Raw genomic sequence first — 19,780 nt, forward strand, 5'->3', positions numbered from 1 at the left:
TCCAAGTAATCACGACATGTGGAACTCTGTCTTCCTGAAAGTGGCTGAACATCTGCCTGCTGATGTGAAGTAGTCATGAAGTGATTTTGCTTTGTTTATGTGAGTGTCTTTGCTTTACCTATTAAACTGTCTTTGTCTCAACTCACAAGTTTTCTCATTTTTACCCTTTCTGTTCTTCCCTGCTTCCCTCAGCAGGGGACAGCATGAATGGCTGTGTGGAGCTGAGCTGCCTGCTCAGATTAACCCACAAATGTGCTTTTTGGTACCCAGTGTGGGGCCAGAGGGGTTGAAGATTATGACAGATTTGATAGGAATGTGCTCTACTGGATTTACAGCTGTTACAGCTGTTTGAGCTATTTATTGGCAGGCTGCTGTTCTCAACAAAGGACCTTCTTGCTTTGCTCTACATTAGAATGGAGTGATTTTTGTTGCCATATGCTGTAGTGCTTATCATCTCACTTTCCTGTGCCTAGGAACATTTTGATAACAGCACTGGCCACGTGCCTGGGCTGACAGATGGCCTGGTCATTGCTGCTGTTCCTGTACTGCTGTAGGCATGTTGTAACTGTAGCCTGAACTCAGGTTGAAGGTGCTGTGAGCTCTCAATAACACCAGGCTGGAGCAGGTATACCCCAAAGTATCTGAGGCTGTGGATATGTCCATTGTGGAGCAGTTACACCCCTGAATAATAGAATCGTAGAATCATTTAGGATGGAAAAGACTGCTAAGCCCAACACTAAATCATGTCCCTAAGCACCACATGTACGTGTCTTAAATACCTGCAAGGATGGTGACTCAGCCATGCTCCAATACTTGAAAATACTTTTGAGGAAGAAAATTTTCCTAAGAGTAACTTGAGGCCTTGTAGAGAGCGCGGGACTCCAGGACGGTTTGGATGGATGAGAGATCTCTGAAGTCAGGTCTTAGAAGATGTGGTTTATTAAAAGGGGTGAAAGGCCCTGCTTGGAGTTGCCAGGCGCAACTCGTGGCAGGCCTAGGGAGAGAGGGAGAGAGAGGGAGCGAGGGTTCCAGGTGAGGGTCCCAGGGGAAGGTCCAAGAGAGCGTCTGGTCCCTCGGGCACACCTTATCAGGGGGCTTCAAGGTGGGCTGGAACAGGACTTGGGCCAGTGGGGTCACAGATACCTGATACTTCAGGGGAGGGTTACAGGTGTGGGATGAACCATACACTGGGGGTGAGACAGAGCATTCCATTTGACCTTTGGACCTATCTGCAGGTAAAGGGCATTGTTTATTCAGAAGGCAGGATTGCTTTCAGCCTGGCTATACTATTGTTTTCTAGCTATTCAGTAGTCAAGGTTTGTTATTTCAAATCTAGTTCTCATCTCAATGTCTGTATTTTCCAAATCTTTTGCCAGGCAATCATATTTATAAGATTTTCCTATTTCATCTTCCCCAACATCGCCTTTTTCTCTTGTCCTGTTACTTGTTACCTAGAAGAGGCCCACCTGGCTACAGCCTCCTTTCAGTAGTTACAGAGTGGTAAATTTCCTTCCTAAGCCTCCTTCTCTCCAAGTTAACACCTCCAGCTCCCTTAGCCATTTCTCATAAGACTTGTGTTCCAGACCCTTCCCCAGTTCCATGGCCCTTCTCTGGACACGCTCCAGCACCTCGATGTCTTTCTTGTAGTGAGGGGCCCAAAACTGGACACGGCACAGGAGGTGTGGCCTCACCAGTGCTGAGTACAGGGGGACGGTCACTGCCCTGCTCCTGCTGGCCATTCTATTGCTGATCCTGGCCAGGATGCCACTGGCCTTCTTGGCTACCTGGGCACACGCTGGCTCATGTCCAGCTGCTGTTGACCAGCACCCTAAGGTCCTCTTCTGCAGAGCAGCTTTCCAACCAAGGGAAAGTCTGCAACCTGGGTGTAAGTCCATACCAGCATGGTAAGAGGAGGAGTTAATTAAAGAACTTTATAGCCTCCTTCAAGGGCCCCAGGTGCGGAAATTGAAGTGGATACGATGTTTAAGTGTTGTAACTCATTGCTTGAGTTGCATGTTGTATGGAAAGCACTATAACAGAAGCCACCTGAGCAGAGGGAAAGCCTCACAAGAATCCCTACAGGTTTGACCCAACCTGATTAGGTTTTGGCTACCAGTAGCTCCACACAACACGCCTGAGCAATCACTACAAGAGATGGAACCCTGGTCATGGAAGAAGGGAACTCAATGGGCATTTTATTGGGGTAAAATGTCTCGTAGAGTAAGGGAGTGATATCTATCTGTAAATTAAAGGATGATGATGATGTCGATGTCTCTCTGTGTGTGTGTGTGTGTGTGTGTGTGTGTGTGATTAATGGGGATGTGCTGGATAATGTGGGACTTAAGCATGACTCAAATTGTATAGAATAAGGAGATTGTACTAATTTGGGTTGCAGCGGAGTTAATTTTCTTCATACCAGCTGGTATAGTATAATGCTTAGGATTTTTAAAATATAATTATAATCATTATAAATTTAATTATTATAAGTTGCAGCTCATGTGATGCTCAAATTTAGAATCAGGTCAACATCTTGTTATAAATGAATCAGTCAATTTAATAATTAAAGGAATTTATTAAAATAATTCAAAGTAAAATTGGAAAAGCCACAAGCAAATCAGCACTGAGCCAGGTGACCAGTGGGTGAACTGGGTGGGTGCTGGGTGAACTGGGTCCAGACTAATGCAGCACCGTACTCTAGCAGTTCACAAAGTACTGATTTCACAGGGTCTTTTTTATACTGTTTCCACACTTAGCGGGATTCTGGGGGCATCCTCCTGTTTCTTTTTGTCCTTTTTCACATATTCATATATGTGAAAAGGAATAATCCTTCAGAATAACCATCTTTTGAGACTGGAATTCATCCTGTGTATATTTGGTTCCATTAAAAAGGATACTGTTTTTTTTTAGTCCTGAGCACGAATTTATTCTAAATCATATATTACAATCTGAATAGTTATAAATTCATCATAGTCCTAGTAGGCTATGAAGGTACATTTTCATAGCAGCCAATCCTTCCAGTAACCACCAAGTTGAAAAACAAATAGATTTTAATTGTAACAAAACCTTTAACAAACAAAACCTTTTAAACAAAACCTTTTATTTTTTAATTTAATTTGATTTGGCTGTATACAATTTGTTTTTAATAAGCACAGTTATAAGTACTGCAAAAAAGAAAACGGTGTAAGAAGGGGAAAGAAGTTGAGACAAAAATGGATTGAAACTAACAGGGAGGAATCCTCTGATGCTAAATAAGGAAAGGGATCTGAATACATAGGCGTGACACAGAACACAAAATAAGAAACCGTCTCCTCTCATACTGGTTTCTTATACTTAACACTTTCTTTGAGGATAAATTCTCTGCATGACAAGCTTTTAACCAAATAGTTGAGTACTTAAGCATTTTATTGCTTAGCAACACTTTAATTCTAATCTTCACTTAAGTGTTTGCCTAATGCCGTTCTTATCTTGAACAGTCAGGTTCCCAGAACACAGATAAATGTTTTTCAGCCTTTGACCTTTCAGAGTAGTTTTCCTGCTTGCTTTAGCTTCCTGCAAACCTAACACGGATGCAAGAGCTGAGATCTCATTAAAAGATCTATGAGCAAAGTACTAGAACTCTTGAAGAAGGAGTAGCATCTCACTCGCAGCAAACACAGCTGGGGAGGCTGAAGAAGGCAGAAGACTCAGACGAGTGGCAGATCTTGACAAAATGGAGCTTGAGGATGATAAAACCAAGGATCACAGAGGATATTCAGAGGAGATGTCTTTAAAATCAGAAGAGTATGTGAAGAAAAAAACCGTCTTGAAATACAAAGTCATCTGTGCTGTAAGTAGGGGCTGCTTTTCAGGGCTGATACTTTTACAATTCTCAAATCTGAAGGATTTTTTGAAGTTTCATTGTATAATCATTCAGGGTAGCTTAGTAATTAGTTAAAATTTTACTGCATGAGTGTGTCACTGAAACTGCGCTAGCTTCCCTGGCACATTCCTAAAGTTCTTCTGGTACCTTCTTCAAAAAAAAATGAAGCAATTTTTTTTACTGGCAGTTTTGGTTGTACTTCATTAACCTGACAGTTCTTTTGCACAGTGAAGACATTGCTTCTATACCTTTAGATATTGTCTCAAAACAGATATGTTTGTGGCAGCCACACTTTCTTTTTCCTTACTTTTGTATCTTTATATTTGTCATTAACAAAACAGAACCTATAGGCAAGTCGTTGGCAAAAAACACTCAGGAAGTAAGGCATGAGGAAAGCTTAATGAAACGTTTTGTACAGTATTGTCTGTCCCACATCTCAAATATTGTGTCAGCTCTTTACCTCTTCCCTGAGGTTTTAAGAGCTATGCAGCTGCCTTGTAAATAATAAAGTATAGGCTTTTTGTTAAGTTTTTAAAATCTTTTCTTGTATCTTCTGATGGTGACCACAATAGAAATAAACATTACATATGTGTATATGTTTACACAAGCTCTTGCATTTGCAAATTGAAATTTAGAGAAAACCATAGGTACTGATTTTAGAAAAACTTGAAACTTAATTTTGAAAATAGCCCTATAAAAAAGAGAGTCAAGCTACTATACTTTTCAGCTCTATGTAATCAGAACAATTTCACATAGTACAATTTCCTATTTAATGCTGCATTGTGCAAGGACTGCATAAAATGTGAGGGAAATACTGGAAATTGTGAAAAAAGAAGATGAAATAACAGACATATTTTTTTCTAAAGTCATCAGTTAAAAATGAGTCATGAGAAAGAATGTGGGAAAACTGCATAACTATAAAGAAAGGCAAATTATACCTTCAAGAGGTACATGGAAGGGTAAAGTGAGACATTTAAGTCTACGAAAACATATTCATTCTTTCAGATGCACTAGTTTTCAGATGCCTGCCTATACAAAACTCACAATCTACATATTGGAGGAGTAAACTGTTAATATTCCACACAATTTATGTTTTTGCTAAATCTAATGCATGAAATACTTTCTTGGCAACTTCTTCCTGAAAGTTTAGGCAGAGAATAGGAGTCACACTGTTAGTAAGTCCTCCAGCAAACAGAGCACATGCACTAGGAACAACTTGTCTAAGAATAAGTAGTTGTAATTCTGAATTTAGTCATAGAAGTTAACTGTGGAAAGCCTGAGGATTTGAATAGGTGCTACCAATGTTATTTCACCTTAAGAATGAATGTCTCAAAATCAAGGGTGTTTGTGTAAATGTTATAATAAATGGATCATCTTATCTGTATACCTGATAGGAATTTTTCTTTTTTACTTCAGCTGTCTTATTACTTGAAGAAGTGGGAATGTTTGTTGCTGTAGTAGCTGTATTTTAATTTGTACTTCAGTTTAGTAGGATCGACTTATTTCCATTACAAATGTGAGTTTTAATCAAAATGAAGGGTAAAACCATAGTATCTTTAAGGTGAAAAGTACATGCCCTGGTGATTAGGCTTATCTGTGCTCAGTGAAACACCTGGCAGTGTTATCCTCCCTGCCCAGAAAGAGTGGCTGCTGGTCTAGCCCAAAGGAAAACCCTAACACCCTTATTCTCAGAGCCTGCTGACTGGATGTATGATTAAACTGCTGCCTTCACACCTACAGTCTCTCTTCAGGGGGCTTCAGCATTTCTGCCAGTTTGAGCAATCCTTCCACACATCCTTACTCCATCTGTCTCCCTCATCCAGTTCTCTCACCAATCCCATTTCCACTCCTTTTGAGGTATATCTGTACAAAAAGCTGTGAGTAAGTAGCAGAAAGAAAGTAAAGTTGAGAAGGAGAAAGTATGAAGGAAGTAACTATGGCATTGCTAGTGTTCAGTGTTGCCAGATAAATAAATCAGTTGTACACCCACATCTGAGAACTGAACAGCCCTCCCTGCTGCCACACTTCTGCTCAGCACCTGCAAGGCAGGACAGGCAGCCACAAAGATCAGGGGATGCACGTGCAGTTGTTCTCAGTTCCTTAAGATTGCTGTAGTCTCAGATAAGAGGCTCCATTACAGTTATACCGAGCTTGAGAGTAATCCTCTCTCATTTCTACTTTATTTTTAACCTTAGTACTTCCAGGAATCAGCTGACTGAATCCTGGAAATGGCAGAAGACAAAAGAAAACTCTGAGGCAAGCATGGGACGTAAACTGGGCTGTTTCATGGTGATTTTTTGTGTGATATGCATCTTCTTTCCCATGATTATCTTAGTGAACAGGGAAGTGCATATATCACAAAATACTCTGAGAAGGTTGGCCCTTTTCACTGCACCTTTCAGACGGCATGAATTGCCATTTGTCTTTGGTCTATTGAGCTTTGTGTCTATTGAGCTGATAGAGGCTTCCTCAGCTCTCCCCCAGTCTCCCGAAAGTTATGCTGCTTTATGTTAGGGAGTTTCCTTGGGCTGTTAGTCTCCTTCCAATTTCCTCTAACCTTCCTCTAACCTTCCTCTAACAGAGTGACTTATTATAAGAAACTGGCATGTGGGTGAAAATTTTACACTTTACTACCTCAATCCAGCTAAATTTCTTAAGAAATCCTTGTGATCATATCAGGTAAATACAGAAGTTAAATAAAAGTAATTGCCTTTATTTGTACAGGCAAAGCCTATGCAAAACAGATAAATATACTGATTACTTCCTACTATCTTTTCTCCAGCAAAAATTTCCCCAATTACAACATCACAACTGGCCATAAGGTTATAACTATTGTGCCTCTCCTATCTTCAGGTTCAATTTTTTGATGAAGAACTTCAGAGAAATTATTAGTTCTTAAGAAATCATGCATTCATAGAAATATTAATGAGTTAATTTCTAATAAACATAACAATTTACCACAGTTGTGAACGCTGGTTCCCTGTGTCTGTGTGACAGGTTCTTCTGTGTGCTTTGGTGGTTGTAGCCCTCGGACTAGGTTTAGGACTAGGACTCAACCGTGGAAACCAGGAGCAAGGTATGTTTATGATACTTTCAGTATAATTGCCAATGATCTGGATCTGGCAAAGGCTTTCAGCAAAGGCTTTTTAATAGTGTAATGTAAATGATCTGTGAAAAGTCAGCACTTGAGAAAATAAAGTTCTTGCATTTCTCCAGTTTGATTGTATAAAAATTAAACACTCACAATCTATACTTGAAAAACATATCCTAAACCACTAAGTGTCTTGCTGAATCTTTCCAAAAGTGTGAAACCTAGTTCATGGCACATTGGAAGTTTTATTGCACTAACACTTCCAGAAAATTTGAGATATGTTATCCTATTATATATAGTTAAAAAATATTTTGTGAAAGAAATATCATTGGATTATCTTCAGTATATTTCGCATAGTTCAGGAGGCTGATGCTAAAAGTGATTATGAATATTCTTTGAAAACTTGAGTTTCTGTAAAGCTACAGCAAAAAGGGGGTAGTGGCTTGATTCAGTGGAATGGTATTTTTTAGTTAGAAAAACAAAGTAATGTTTTGATGTCAGGGGGAACAAGTCAGTCTAGGTGAGAACAAACAAACGCAATATGCTGTGAATTAAATAAAACACTTCCTTTAGAATCAAAACAATAGTAACCCCTTCTGGAGGAGTTCAAAGAAGCACATTCTCATTGCACATTTCTCGTTGCTAATCAACACATACTGTAATTGTTTACCTACTAGCTCATCAAGTCTTAGATCCTTCTGAAGACTTTCAATAGCAAATAAGATGAAATAGAACCGTAATTGGTTTTTTGTAATTTGAAAATAATTTTAGCTCTGCATAGGCTCTACAAAGAAGATATTAAAGCCAAATTTGTAGGCAGTGCATCCTGCAAAAGCATGAACCTTGTGGTAATTATAATAGAATTGCCCTATCAAACCTGAGTAGATAGTTATACCTATTCCTGTTTAACTGTGTGACTGGAGAAGAAAGCTGGAAATGCAGGAGCTCAGCAGGGTTCAGTAAGTATTTCTGGAGTACAGAGAATGTGCATTCAAGGCTTGTCCATGTGGAGGCTGGTGTGGAACTGCGAGTGATCTTTGGAGATTTGGGATTGTCTTCAGGTGTCCTCAGGAGACCCAGAGCTGTCCCTTCACCCTGCTTGAAGGTGTCAGAGCTGTGCTGAGGAACACTTGTCTCAACTTTCAATGCCAGGCCCGTCATTTAGATCCTTTTCTTTGTTTTAATTAAAACAGCCCAACCTACAGATTTTTAAGGGACATGGTAACGATAATGTAGCAGAGATATTGCCAGAGTCCTGAGTGCTCCAATAAACTTTGTGAATTGTGTCCAGATGGCTTTTGAATGTCTCCAGGAAAGGAGATTCCCCCAGGCTGTCCCCACCCTACCCAGGGCCCAGAAGCCACTGCCCCTGTCCCAGCACTGACCCAGCAGGGATGGCCTCTGGCTCGCACCAGCCTTGCCCTGCCCAGATGTGGGTCCTGCTAGGCCAGACACACCCACAGGCCAACAACCTGGCCATGACCTGTCCCTGTTGTCAGAGAAGTACCAGTTCCTGGTGTGGGGCTGCCCTGGTGCTGCCTCAGCTGCCCTGCTCCAGGATGGAGTGTTGGGATGGCTCCTGATTGCTGGTCCCTGCCCAGCTGCCTCTGGGGACCCCTATGGCTCGGTACCCTGCCCAGAGGGAGCTTCTGTCCCATGCAGATGTCTTACAGAACATCCAAAGTGGGAATCACTCTTCCTCTTTTATTTCAGACTGAGAAATGAGCAGGAGAGATGCCAGTCTCCCCTTTCTCATGCTGGCAGAGTGGGACACCCTGGCTTTGCCTCCCATGCCAGTGGTCCTGCAGGGACCTGTTGCAGAAACAGCTCTGCCCCAGGCTGTGGGCCAGCATGGTGCCAGCAGCTGTCAGACCTTCAGCTCCCAGAGGGATTCCTATAGCCTTGCTTCCACTGTGTTGGCCCGCGTGCTAGTGACGATATTGGAACATGGCTAGGGAATCAGATTTGGGAAATTATTCAGCACATCTCTCCCTGCAGCCCATATCCATGATCTGTTTAACTGACCTGGCACAGGGTTATCTGAGCATTCAGCCTCGCTGCCTTCTCCCTACAGTCAGCTGCAGACACAAGTGCAATGAGCCACACAGGAAAGATGTGCCTGGCTGCCAGTGCGACGGCGGCTGCAAGGAGCGTCAGGACTGCTGCTGGGACTATGAGGACACCTGTGTGGAGCCAAGTAAGTTCTCCTCCAGGCAGTGCTCACTGCTGTCCATTTTATTTTGAATTTTTTTCTTCACGTGACTGTAATAGAAAATGGGTAATTGTCATGTTTATGCAGATACACAGAAGTCATGTCACATTTCCTAGGGAGGGAAATGTGGCAAAAAATCACAAAATCACGGAATAGTTATAAGGTTGGAATGGACCACTGGAGGTCATCTAGTCAAGCCTGCCTGCTCAAGCAAGATCCTAGAGCACACTCCTGAAGCTTGTGTCCCGGTGGCTTTTAAATGTCTCCAGGAAAGAAGATTCCACAGCCTCTCTGGGCAACCTTTCCAGTGCTCCATCACCCTCACAGTAAAGTTATTCTTCCTGTTCAGGTGGATGTGGCAGAGTCAAGCTGCCTCTGTAATCAGGTGGCTAGAGAGCTGTAAGTTGGTGACCTGGCAGGACACAAAATCTTCCTGCATCTTTCTCAAATCAGACTCCTGTATTTTTGTCCCTTATGGATAACCAAAGCATTTGCCATGCATATTTCATGGCACATAGAAAGCTGATGATGAGCATGAGCGGGAATAATGGGTTATCTTTAAGCAGGGCCCTTGAAGCAACCCTGTTCTGTCAGTACCTCTTGCACATTTGAAAATGAGGGGGTGTTTCCCAGTCAGTTGTGCTCGCCAGCCTCATGCAGACCTCGGTGGGTGCTTGGGACTGGAGGAGTCCACTTGTCTTCCGGTGGACAGCCTGGTTCTGCATTGAGGCCAGGCTCCTCTCCAGTTACTGTCTCTGCTTTCCCAGCAGCTGCTCATGCATTTCTTCATCCTTATTGCTTTTTCTGCCCACTTCAGTACTTACTTCTCTTTTTTTTTTTTTTTTTTTTTGCTCTCTGCTGGAACTCATGTGCCAGAGCATAAAAAAGATCAGTTTGCTTCTCTTTCTCCACTGTAAAAAAATATGGAGTTGGTTTTTTTTTTTTTTTTTTTTTTTTTTTTTTTGTTTGTTTGTTTTGTTTGTGTTTTTCTTTAGATCTTTTTGGAAAGATGGAAGGCTTTGAGGGAGATGACTTTGGAGATACCTTTGTAAAATAAATTTTTTTATGACTCTGTGTTACTGTTGAATGGCCAAAGAAATAGGGGTTTTGCATTAAAATAAATCTTGAGTTTTCTTTCCAGAGCAAACTTCTAAAGCAGCTCAAACAGTACATATAAATAACATTTTTTTTCTTTGCCTGTTTGAAGGATTTCCATGCAAAGAAATTCACATGAGGTTCTGTGAACTGAATCACATTTTTTTCCCTTCAAATTTTCAGCCCGATCTTGGAAGTGCACTAATTTCCGTTGTGGTGAGACAAGAGTACCTGGAAGTTACTGTTCTTGCTCTGATGACTGCTTGCAGAGAAAAGACTGCTGTGTAAATTACTACAGCATTTGTAAAGGTAAATCAAAATCAAAATGTTTTACATATAAATTTTTGTATGAAATAGATGGGCAAACATTAAAAATATAAAGGCAGATGAATTTGCTTCTCAAGACCAGAGTCTGACTGGCATTTTGAAAAATTAATATGCTTTGAGGTGAAGCTTTTGGTATTTTTGACTGTGAAAAGCTCTTTTTCTGCAGAACACTGTGAATTGTGTAATTTATGAGAAAGACAGAATGATTTGGATATTACAGAAGTATACCATGTGGGGGCTTTGGATTGTTTCCTTTTTTTTCTTTCTTTCCCCCCTTTTACCCCCAGAAATAGATTGAGAGAATCTGAAGTATATATTGTAGTAGTCATCTCTAATTTAAAATTTCCCATCCTTTTTATTGCAAATCTGGTTTTAGCCTGGATTTCTTATGTTTTACTTATTTTTGAATATCTTTGTTGATGGCTAATTTTTTCATACTGGCTTCAGCTAAACACATTAAAGAATAGTGCAGGTATAATTCAGTTACAGGAATGACACTTGAGGAGTATGATGGTGACATGATATCTATTATCAGAATTCTTTTGTTTTGTGGAAGGGGATAAATCAAAGGCAACTCCTGCACAATTGTATTTGTTAACTAAATGCAGATTAAAGCTAAAAGGAGTTAAACCACAACATACAGAAAGAAAAGAAGTACAAAAGAGAGCCCTGGGCTTTTCTCTACGTGTGTCAGTGGTACCCAGAAAAGAAAAAATTAATAAGTAGCCCAGTGTGGACAGGATACACTTTGAATATTTTTAATTTAAAATTCAATAAAATGCTAAGCTTTTTGTAGTGTTTTCTTCTTCATTTTGTTTCTTTGCTTTTCTGTGTAGCATATGTTCTTTGTTTTTGACTTGTGAGCACTAGTCCTTTCAGGGTTTGAGGGCCTAATAGGTTGCACCAAATTGTTTCTAAAGAAAAGGTGTCTTTAGCCCTAGATTTCTGTTGAAGCAGAAAACGTTACAGGAAGAGCTTTAAAAAGATCATCTATGCAGCTGCTTTTTTGGTGGTGGTGGTGGAGTTCAGTGCTAACTCAGTATTTTTTTTTCCTTTTAGGTGAAACATCTTGGGTAGAAGAACCATGTGTGTCAACTGAAACTCCTCAGTGTCCAGATGGGTAGGATAAAGGAATTTGTCTTCTTAGCAAATAAAATCTTTGTGACGGTCAGAAATATTCCAGTGTTCTGAAACAGGTTTTCATATTTATGGAGAGTAAAGTCCCTTCCCTGAGGAATATTCTGTAGAAATAGTTTGTGACTAGGAATGTTTGTTCTTTTTAAAACCTTTGTCATTCATTGATCATTTACAATTTAGAGCAGTTCATAGTCCATTTTAGTCCAGCATTGTTCATAGTCCATTTTATGTTACCATATTGTATCTTTGACAATTCAGATAAGTCACCTTATGCAGTCTGTAATAACAGCTAGAATCTGTGATTGCAATTCTTTAGGCAACAGGGTTGTTTGGGGTTTTTTTGGTCCAATTATTTGCAGGAAGAAAGGTGTATTTAAAAGATAGCTATGAAGTAGCTGTATATATACAAATGCTGAAAAAATTTTGCTATATGTGCAGGATTTCAGAACCACAGTTAGAGACTAGGCAGAAACACCATTTAAAAGTCATCCTCAAAGAAAGATTAATTTATTTCTTGTTCAGTTGTGGTATTTGTGACATTATCCATGATTTTATTTTATTTTACTGCCAATTTAGTTTAATTATAACAGTAAGACCATTAGCATTGTGAATTCTTTGTGGGTTCCTGCATGTACCTCCCAAAATAAGTATCAAAGTACACTTTTTAGGTTAACAAATAACTTGCTGAGTTAACTGAGTTTCATAGGCTAAAGCTTGGAAAGTAGAGGAGGGGGCTTCTTTAAGTGCTATACACTGCATTGCAATATAAAGATCCATTTAATTTCAGATTCAAATCAGCAAGCTGTTTTATGCTGACTGGTTTTATACAAACTATTGATGCTAGTGTGCTTCTGTGTTTTGGAAAGACCACTGTTAATAAGAATAAACAAGGATAGTGATTACTGCCTGATGTCAATATGTAACTTTTTAAAAATATTATGCCTGAAGTGATTACTTGTATTTTATTCCTCCTCTGGCTTCTTACCAGAAGGAGCATTATTATTATTTGCTCTCAATATTGAACTATTTCTTTATCTCACACTGTGTTATTAATTGTGGGACAGACATGAATACTCCAGATCCTGCTTATAAAAGCCAAATTTATATTGTTGGAAACCTTAATAAGTCACCAACTCTCCAAACTTCTTTATGACATAAACTTATATTTTCTTGTAGATTTACTCTCCCACCACTTATCCTTTTTTCAATGGATGGGTTTAGAGCAGAATATTTGGAAACTTGGAGTTCTTTGCTGCCAAATATTGAAAAACTCAGTAAGTTACCAAGGGTGCTTTGACTGTTTTCTTTAAGAGTCTGCATGCAACCTCTCTGGTCCCTTTTGCTACTGTCATGCATATGTGTTGCTCAGCAATAAAAATCAAAAATCAGGCCTCTCTCATCAGCTGAATCTTTTCATTATTATATATATTCTGCATTGCTTCATGTATTTGCACAGCAAACATGACTTTTTTTTTTTTTTTATGAGGCCTCTAATATTGGTCAGCAGCTTTTTATTAAGTGCACAGTTTGAAATATACATTAAAATACAGTTTAAAACCGATAAAGAGTTCCAGATAAGCATTTCCTGCACCTTCAGTACTGCGTTAAAAAAATAGCTAAATAGCTGATAAGGCGTTGAACATTACAGTATAATACCTTGAGTTATTTGGGAAATTTTTCTTTTTTTTTTTTTTTCAAATCAGATATTTTAAGATGTTAGTATGTTGATATTATTGCAGTAAGGCTCAAGAAACCATTTCCCAGCATTTCTGAATATTGTGAGGAAGAGCAGGTTGAAGATCTTTAGCTTGTGCTTTAAAGCGCTCTAAAAAGTGAGACCATTAGTGCACACTTGGTTAAAATTCCTGAATATTTTAGAGCTCAGATCTGCAGAGACTTTGTATCTGGACAAAATGTCTCCATATTTAGTAATTTCATCTCAGCAGCAATAGTCTGAATTGACAGTATTTGTATCACTCCTGAGTATGTTACATTATGTTTCTATTGCGCTCATTTGAAAATTTCACATGGATGTTATGAAGTACTACATTTTATGGAATAGTTAACAGTCTTGTTTGTGGATAAGGAGAGTCTCCAGAAACCTGAACTTGAACTAATGTGCATACCTGACTTCTTGGGCTAATTGTTTATTCTCTGATGTCACTCTGACTGGAAAGAACTTAAATCAGTGAAGGAGTCATGAATGCTGAAGTCAGTAGTCAGTTCCAGTCTTTTGAAACAAGGTGAAAAGGGAATGCCAAACTGGCAAAAGGAATGAATACCATTCTATGTCTATGTTTCCAAGAAATCTTTTGAAACATGAACAAATCTAATTCAGCATTGCTCATATTTGTGGTCAACTTGAGCAATTGTTTATGCACACACATGCTTATATTTCTCAGAAATCTACAGGAAAGGATTTTTTTTGCAAAAGAAAAAATGTAATGTTGATTTGTAGCATAAAATCTTTCCTCTCTATTAACTCCTTTAACCTAGAACTTTCAGTAAAGGTAATCAAGCTTATAGAATATGTACACTATGAATACAGATCCTTTACAGTGCAAGAGAAATCCATAGAAAATTTTGTTGATTTTCTCATATCTTTCAATTATTCAATTATTCAGCCGTTCTTCAAATACTCTTTAAGCCTTTTTTTTCTGTATCACATTGGAACAGTTTTGTTGGGAAATTTCATACATTGTTTTGGTTGCTTAGTTAAAATCAGCTTCTGTTCTTTGACTGAAACGCTCTACATCAATAAATAAATTGTGTTTGAGCATGAATGAAATAATCATCTGGTTACAGCTTAATATAGAATTTTGTCCGTGTGAGTTAGATGTAAAAATGTCATTAAGACATCTTCCAATCTTCATGTATTTCTTTTGTGGGTAGGTAAGTTGAATCTTACAGTGGATTTAGACATTACAGATGTTTGTATGCCGAGAACCTTTGATTGATGAAAAATAATGCAATGTTTGGAGATACAGGTAGGACACCTGGGATGGGATTCACTCCAGGGCAGAACACTTGCATTTAGACATATTCTTGGAGATGTCTGCATGTGAGATGATTATATGCTCATTGAATCAGTGCCTTTATGTTTAATATAGTTTGCACAGTGCAATGTAAGAGCCTAGAGGACAAGTCAGCTCAATTGACAGTGCCACAGGACAAATGGTTGCCCTAATCTGTGTTTTTGGTATACTTCAGAGTGCCATGGCCTTCAGCAGCTGTGTCAGGAGAACACAGATCTTGAAGTGATTTGCATCAAAACTGTCAACTTTCATGCAGTGTCTTGGACATCAGAGAGTTTCTCAAATGGCACCTGGTCCTGCCTGTCACCAATCAGCTCTGCAGCTCTTGTTTGGTCTGACCTGAGGCTTCAGTCTCATTGCATAAATATGTATAGCTAGGCCATTTTAGATCTCAGAAGTATCTGAGAAATTTATTTGGATTGGCAGACAGGATGGAGGAGGAGCATCTGAAAGCCAGACAGGATCATTAAAGATTTCTCAAATGACCTTAGGCCTCTAGGCTTTAGGCAGCTGAATTGGGCATCCAGGTCCACTGACTGCAAGGGGACAGTAAGCTTGGCTCATAAAGAGACACCAGGATTGTATGTCTTGTTTTGGAGTGACATTTCTCCATCTAAATCTGCAGCAACTGATAGTAGTGATTTTTGTTTGTTTTTAAGACTGTTAGTTTTCAATTTAAAAAAAGATAAGAAAATGCATATTAATACCTTGATCTATTGCAGAAACATGTGGCACACATTCAAAATACATGAGAGCTGTTTACCCCACAAAAACCTTTCCAAACCACTATACTATTGTCACAGTAAGTGAGAATTTTTGTTTTTCCTTTTCATTGTCTGGGTAACACAGAAAGGATTTAGTGGTGCCTGTCTTTTTGTGGGATACAGGAACTCATGCTATAGATAACAGAGAGAGATAGAGATGCTGAGATGGTACATGCAGGCATGATCATCTGTGTGGCTATACATCTTGTGCTATCTGTCCCTGGCCTGTGAGCTGGTTATTCCTGATCCTTGTCAGTTTAATTGGATATGGGTGAGCATGGGTGAGGACACAGCCTTTTGATGATAGCGTTTGTTAGGGTGGGCTTGGCAGCTGACATACAGGGTACTTAATCTATAGCACATCAGGTGTTAATTGGGCTGGGAAGGAAATATGGAAAAGGGAATTTGATGGGCACGCTGAATTCATTGGCACGAAGATGATCTGTGTGAATTAGGAAAGTGTTCTGTTTCTACGATTAAAAAAGTTCTTTAAAAATTGCAGCACAGTAGCAGTGTGCATTAAAACATAGTTTAGGGTCCATTTGATTTCAGGACTAAGCATTTTATTTTGTTTATTCTCATTTTACAGGGATTGTATCCAGAATCTCATGGTATCATTGATAACAACATGTATGATGTAGGCTTGAATGCGCATTTCTCACTTTCAGGGGAGGAAAAATTCAAACCTGCATGGTGGAAAGGGCAACCAGTAGGTTTGTTCATCATACAGTATTTATGTCCAGAATGGTTTGTGTCATATCATAAAACAACACAGAAAGGGAATAAAATTAAAAACAATATATTTGCAGAAAGTACTGGATAACCTGTAGGCTTCATATTATAGGCTGCCTACAAAGTAGTTTGCTTGTTATGAAAGAAAAAGAACTTTTAAAATGTTAATTCTGAGACTCAAAATTTTCACTTAATGCGGTAGTTAGTAAAAAAAGACTGAAATATTTAATCTAGTACTGGAATGGATTTCTTGCCACAGGGAGCCCCAGTAAATTTTCAGTATGATTTGATTTTGGGGTACTTTTTTGCTTGGCTTTTGATGACTTGCTACAAAATGAAATTGGTTTCCAAATTACATCTATTTACACATATCTATTTGCAAATATCTAGGCATTTAAAAGCAAGGAAGGGAATAGCAAAGAGCTTAACTTCTGAAAAAATGTCAATTATATATAACATATGGCACACTTCATAACAACCCTGAATTGTACCTATGGTTATGACTAATATTATTAATTTCCTTGAAAGATCAAGCTCTAATAATGGTGCTGAAAAAGACCCTAAACATATGCAATATGGGGAATACTTACTTAATACACATTTATATTTGTGTGTCTGTGTGTCTGTATGGTAGTATTTATAATATACTCAAATACACAGATTTTGGTGCTGGTTTTTTTCCTGAAGGATTCCGTCAGGTTTGTAACACAACCAGAGCTGCACTTTTTAGGATTAATAGAAATATGACCTCTTATAATAAAATAATATAATTAGAATCTATATCTGAGATAGAAATAGGTATAAACCAAAATGAAACTAATACAATAGAATATTTCAGTTGGAATGGACTCACAGCTATCATCTAGTCCAGCTGCCTGACCAACTCTGGGCTGCCCAAACATTAGATCACATTTTTAAGGGTGTTGTCCAAATGCCTCTTAAACACTGACAGGCACAGGGCAGCAACAACCAGCTTTAGGAAGCCTGTTCCAGTGTTGCATGTGTAATAAAATGTTTCCTAATGCCAATTCTGAATATCCCTAAGGCAGCTTCTTCAAGCTTCTTGATCCTGGGGTTTGCTACAGGAATAAGAATCACTGCCCATTGCCATTTATGGAAATCCCTATGTGTTTTTTTCTCTGCTGAGACTATCCAGGCAATTTCAACGTCATGGTTTCCATGCTACTAGTTTTTCTTCAGAATGTGCATGTAGGAAACAAAACTTCAGATCAGATATGGTCATTAGGTAACTGAAAGGAGAAGGAAAAATGCGTGCTTGCAGCACATATTTCGACTTTTGTGATCTGAAGTCCTTCAGTGGTGACAAAAAATCATTTGTTTGTATCTTTACCCAAAGGTCTGGCTGACAGCAATGTCCCAAAATTTGAAAGCGGGCACCTTCTTTTGGCCAGGCTCTGATGTTCCAATTGGGGGAACATACCCCACCTTGTACACCATATACAACGGGTAAGATCTGATATGGCTTGTACTAAACTCCTGCACATTACTCCAAAAACCCAAACTGCTATTTGACAGTTGAAGGAAATGAAAGACAAGATTTTTAAACAAGTCTGACAGATTAGTGCCATGTCACATTGTCCTGGTTTTGCCATGGAATTACCAAAAATACTTGAATTTTCAAAACCATTCACAATGAGAAAGTCAAAGGGTACTGTATATTCTGCTCTCCTAGACAGTTTAGTAGTCCCAGCCAAATGCAAAACACTAGGAGAGCATCCTGGAAATGATTAGTAGCCACTGCTAAGCTGCACCAATGATTGCCATATTTTCATGCATAAAATCAACAGATAATATACAGCACTCTAAAAATACTTGCACTTGAGAATAAGCTTACAGATAACCTATACCCTGAGACAACAAACACAATCTAGGAAGCCATAGCAAGAGGCTATGGGAGACAGAAATTATTGAAGAGAGACTGCTGGATAGGGAAGCTCCTGAAAGAAGAAGGGCTCTAAATTTCCTCGGTCTTGCTTGCATGTTTGATAATATGCACACAGCTGTTGAATCATAGTTCTTGTATGGTTTTTTCTAGTTCATTCAAAGGTTACACCTGTGAAGTACCAATTACCTTCGTAGTTTTTGTGGCATTATTTTTTTTTTTTTTTTTTTTTTGTGTGTTTCTTGGAGTTTGTTTGTTTGTTTTGCTATGGAAGGCATTGCCATTAGTAAATTATTTAGAGAGATTATCTAAAGCAAGCATAGAACCATAAGTATCTATAGATAACAGACTCTGCAGTGATGTGTAGGCATGGTACTTGGAAAACACCTGGGTACTGTAAGTAACTAACATAGAACTTGTGTATGACTTTGAGGGAAAGCAGAGCTATTTAATGGGTGAATTCTTTCATAGGAAACAAAGCATGATCTCACAAAGACTTTGATGGGATTATTACTTACTTTTAAAATATAGAAGTCCAAGGCTTATACATGCTGAAAAGAATAAAAATTATTCTACTTTGTATTTCAGATTTATTTCCTGAACTTAAAATATCTTTTTTGCATGTATTTTAAAATATATGAGTAGTCCCACCAACACAGGCTTGTGTTTGCAAAATCAGGGTCTGTCTAATTTGCCACTTAAAGTGATTTATATTCAATTAAAAATGAGAGCAATAAATTTAATTGCTATACCTTGTTAAAATACATCATTCTTAGTTCCAGATCTGTGATTTTGATATATGACTAGAGTATGGACACTTTCTCTGTATCTAGGAAATAGAAATGCTAGTCAGAAAGTCTTGTTAACATCATATCTTTTTTTAATTTACTTTTTTTCTTTTCAGTTCATTTCCATATGAAGAGAGAATTTCAGGAATACTGAAATGGCTTGATAATGCCCAATCTGAGAGGTAACACCTTGGAATATCTACCTGCTTTGTGAGACTATAGCTTAGAAAGGTTTTAATGCTTAGCAATTGAAATTTATGTCGGTGTTTATGAAACATGAAATCTTCCTCACCATTTTAAAAGATTATTTGCTGAACTTAAGCCTGTTCTGTATCTTATCATAGCTATGATAAGACTGTAGGTACAAAAGATTAAAAAGCGAACAGGATGTACTGTTTTATGAGTTTTATTTGATTTTTGTGTCTTTTTTCTTGGTGTGTGTCCTGTAGAAAACATTGAACATTCAGTTTCTAGTCTAAGTGTATGGATGAAAGATATTCTATGAAGGCTATTACACAAGAAAGGTTAAATACATGAAAGTAATTTCAGTAAGTAATTCAGGATGAAAAGTAAATGTCAGTGCTGATCGTGGTGTTAACTTTGTGATGTGTAAAGAAATGAAATATTTTATATGACAGTTTGCTAATAAAATCCTAATGTATTTGCAGCTAGGAGATGCTCTCTAGTGTCTCACTGCTTAGTCAGGAAGAGCTCTTTCAGATGGTAGTTCCATTTACATCTCAAAAAGGATTGCTTGCTCTGGTGTCTGAGGTCATGAATTTTTCCAGAGTGATTTCTGGTTACCTGTTAAAGACACTGGATATTGTTCCTGAAATT

At 38.5% G+C, this 19,780-nt stretch overlaps 1 protein-coding gene across 2 annotated transcripts in view; it reads left to right on the forward strand.

Moving 5' to 3' along the window:
• Nucleotides 1-2,111: 2,111 nt before the first annotated feature.
• ENPP3 (ectonucleotide pyrophosphatase/phosphodiesterase 3) overlaps nucleotides 2,112-19,780 on the forward strand; it is a 37,102-nt gene continuing 19,433 nt past the window's right edge. The window contains exons 1-11 of one of the 2 annotated variants that reach the window (XM_068184490.1): nucleotides 2,112-2,203; nucleotides 3,508-3,826; nucleotides 6,857-6,935; nucleotides 9,025-9,147; nucleotides 10,441-10,566; nucleotides 11,644-11,704; nucleotides 12,898-12,995; nucleotides 15,479-15,558; nucleotides 16,110-16,229; nucleotides 17,610-17,719; nucleotides 19,060-19,125. In XM_068184490.1, the coding sequence (XP_068040591.1) occupies nucleotides 3,710-3,826; nucleotides 6,857-6,935; nucleotides 9,025-9,147; nucleotides 10,441-10,566; nucleotides 11,644-11,704; nucleotides 12,898-12,995; nucleotides 15,479-15,558; nucleotides 16,110-16,229; nucleotides 17,610-17,719; nucleotides 19,060-19,125 (980 nt within the window). In that variant the 5' untranslated portion in view covers nucleotides 2,112-2,203; nucleotides 3,508-3,709. Of the gene's footprint in view, nucleotides 2,204-3,254; nucleotides 3,827-6,856; nucleotides 6,936-9,024; nucleotides 9,148-10,440; nucleotides 10,567-11,643; nucleotides 11,705-12,897; nucleotides 12,996-15,478; nucleotides 15,559-16,109; nucleotides 16,230-17,609; nucleotides 17,720-19,059; nucleotides 19,126-19,780 lie in introns of those variants that run through there. The other variant, XM_068184491.1, reaches the window with a different exon arrangement.

This window comes from Anomalospiza imberbis, chromosome 3 (assembly GCF_031753505.1).
Source record: "Anomalospiza imberbis isolate Cuckoo-Finch-1a 21T00152 chromosome 3, ASM3175350v1, whole genome shotgun sequence".
In the NCBI taxonomy this organism is placed as follows: Eukaryota; Metazoa; Chordata; class Aves; order Passeriformes; family Viduidae; genus Anomalospiza; species Anomalospiza imberbis.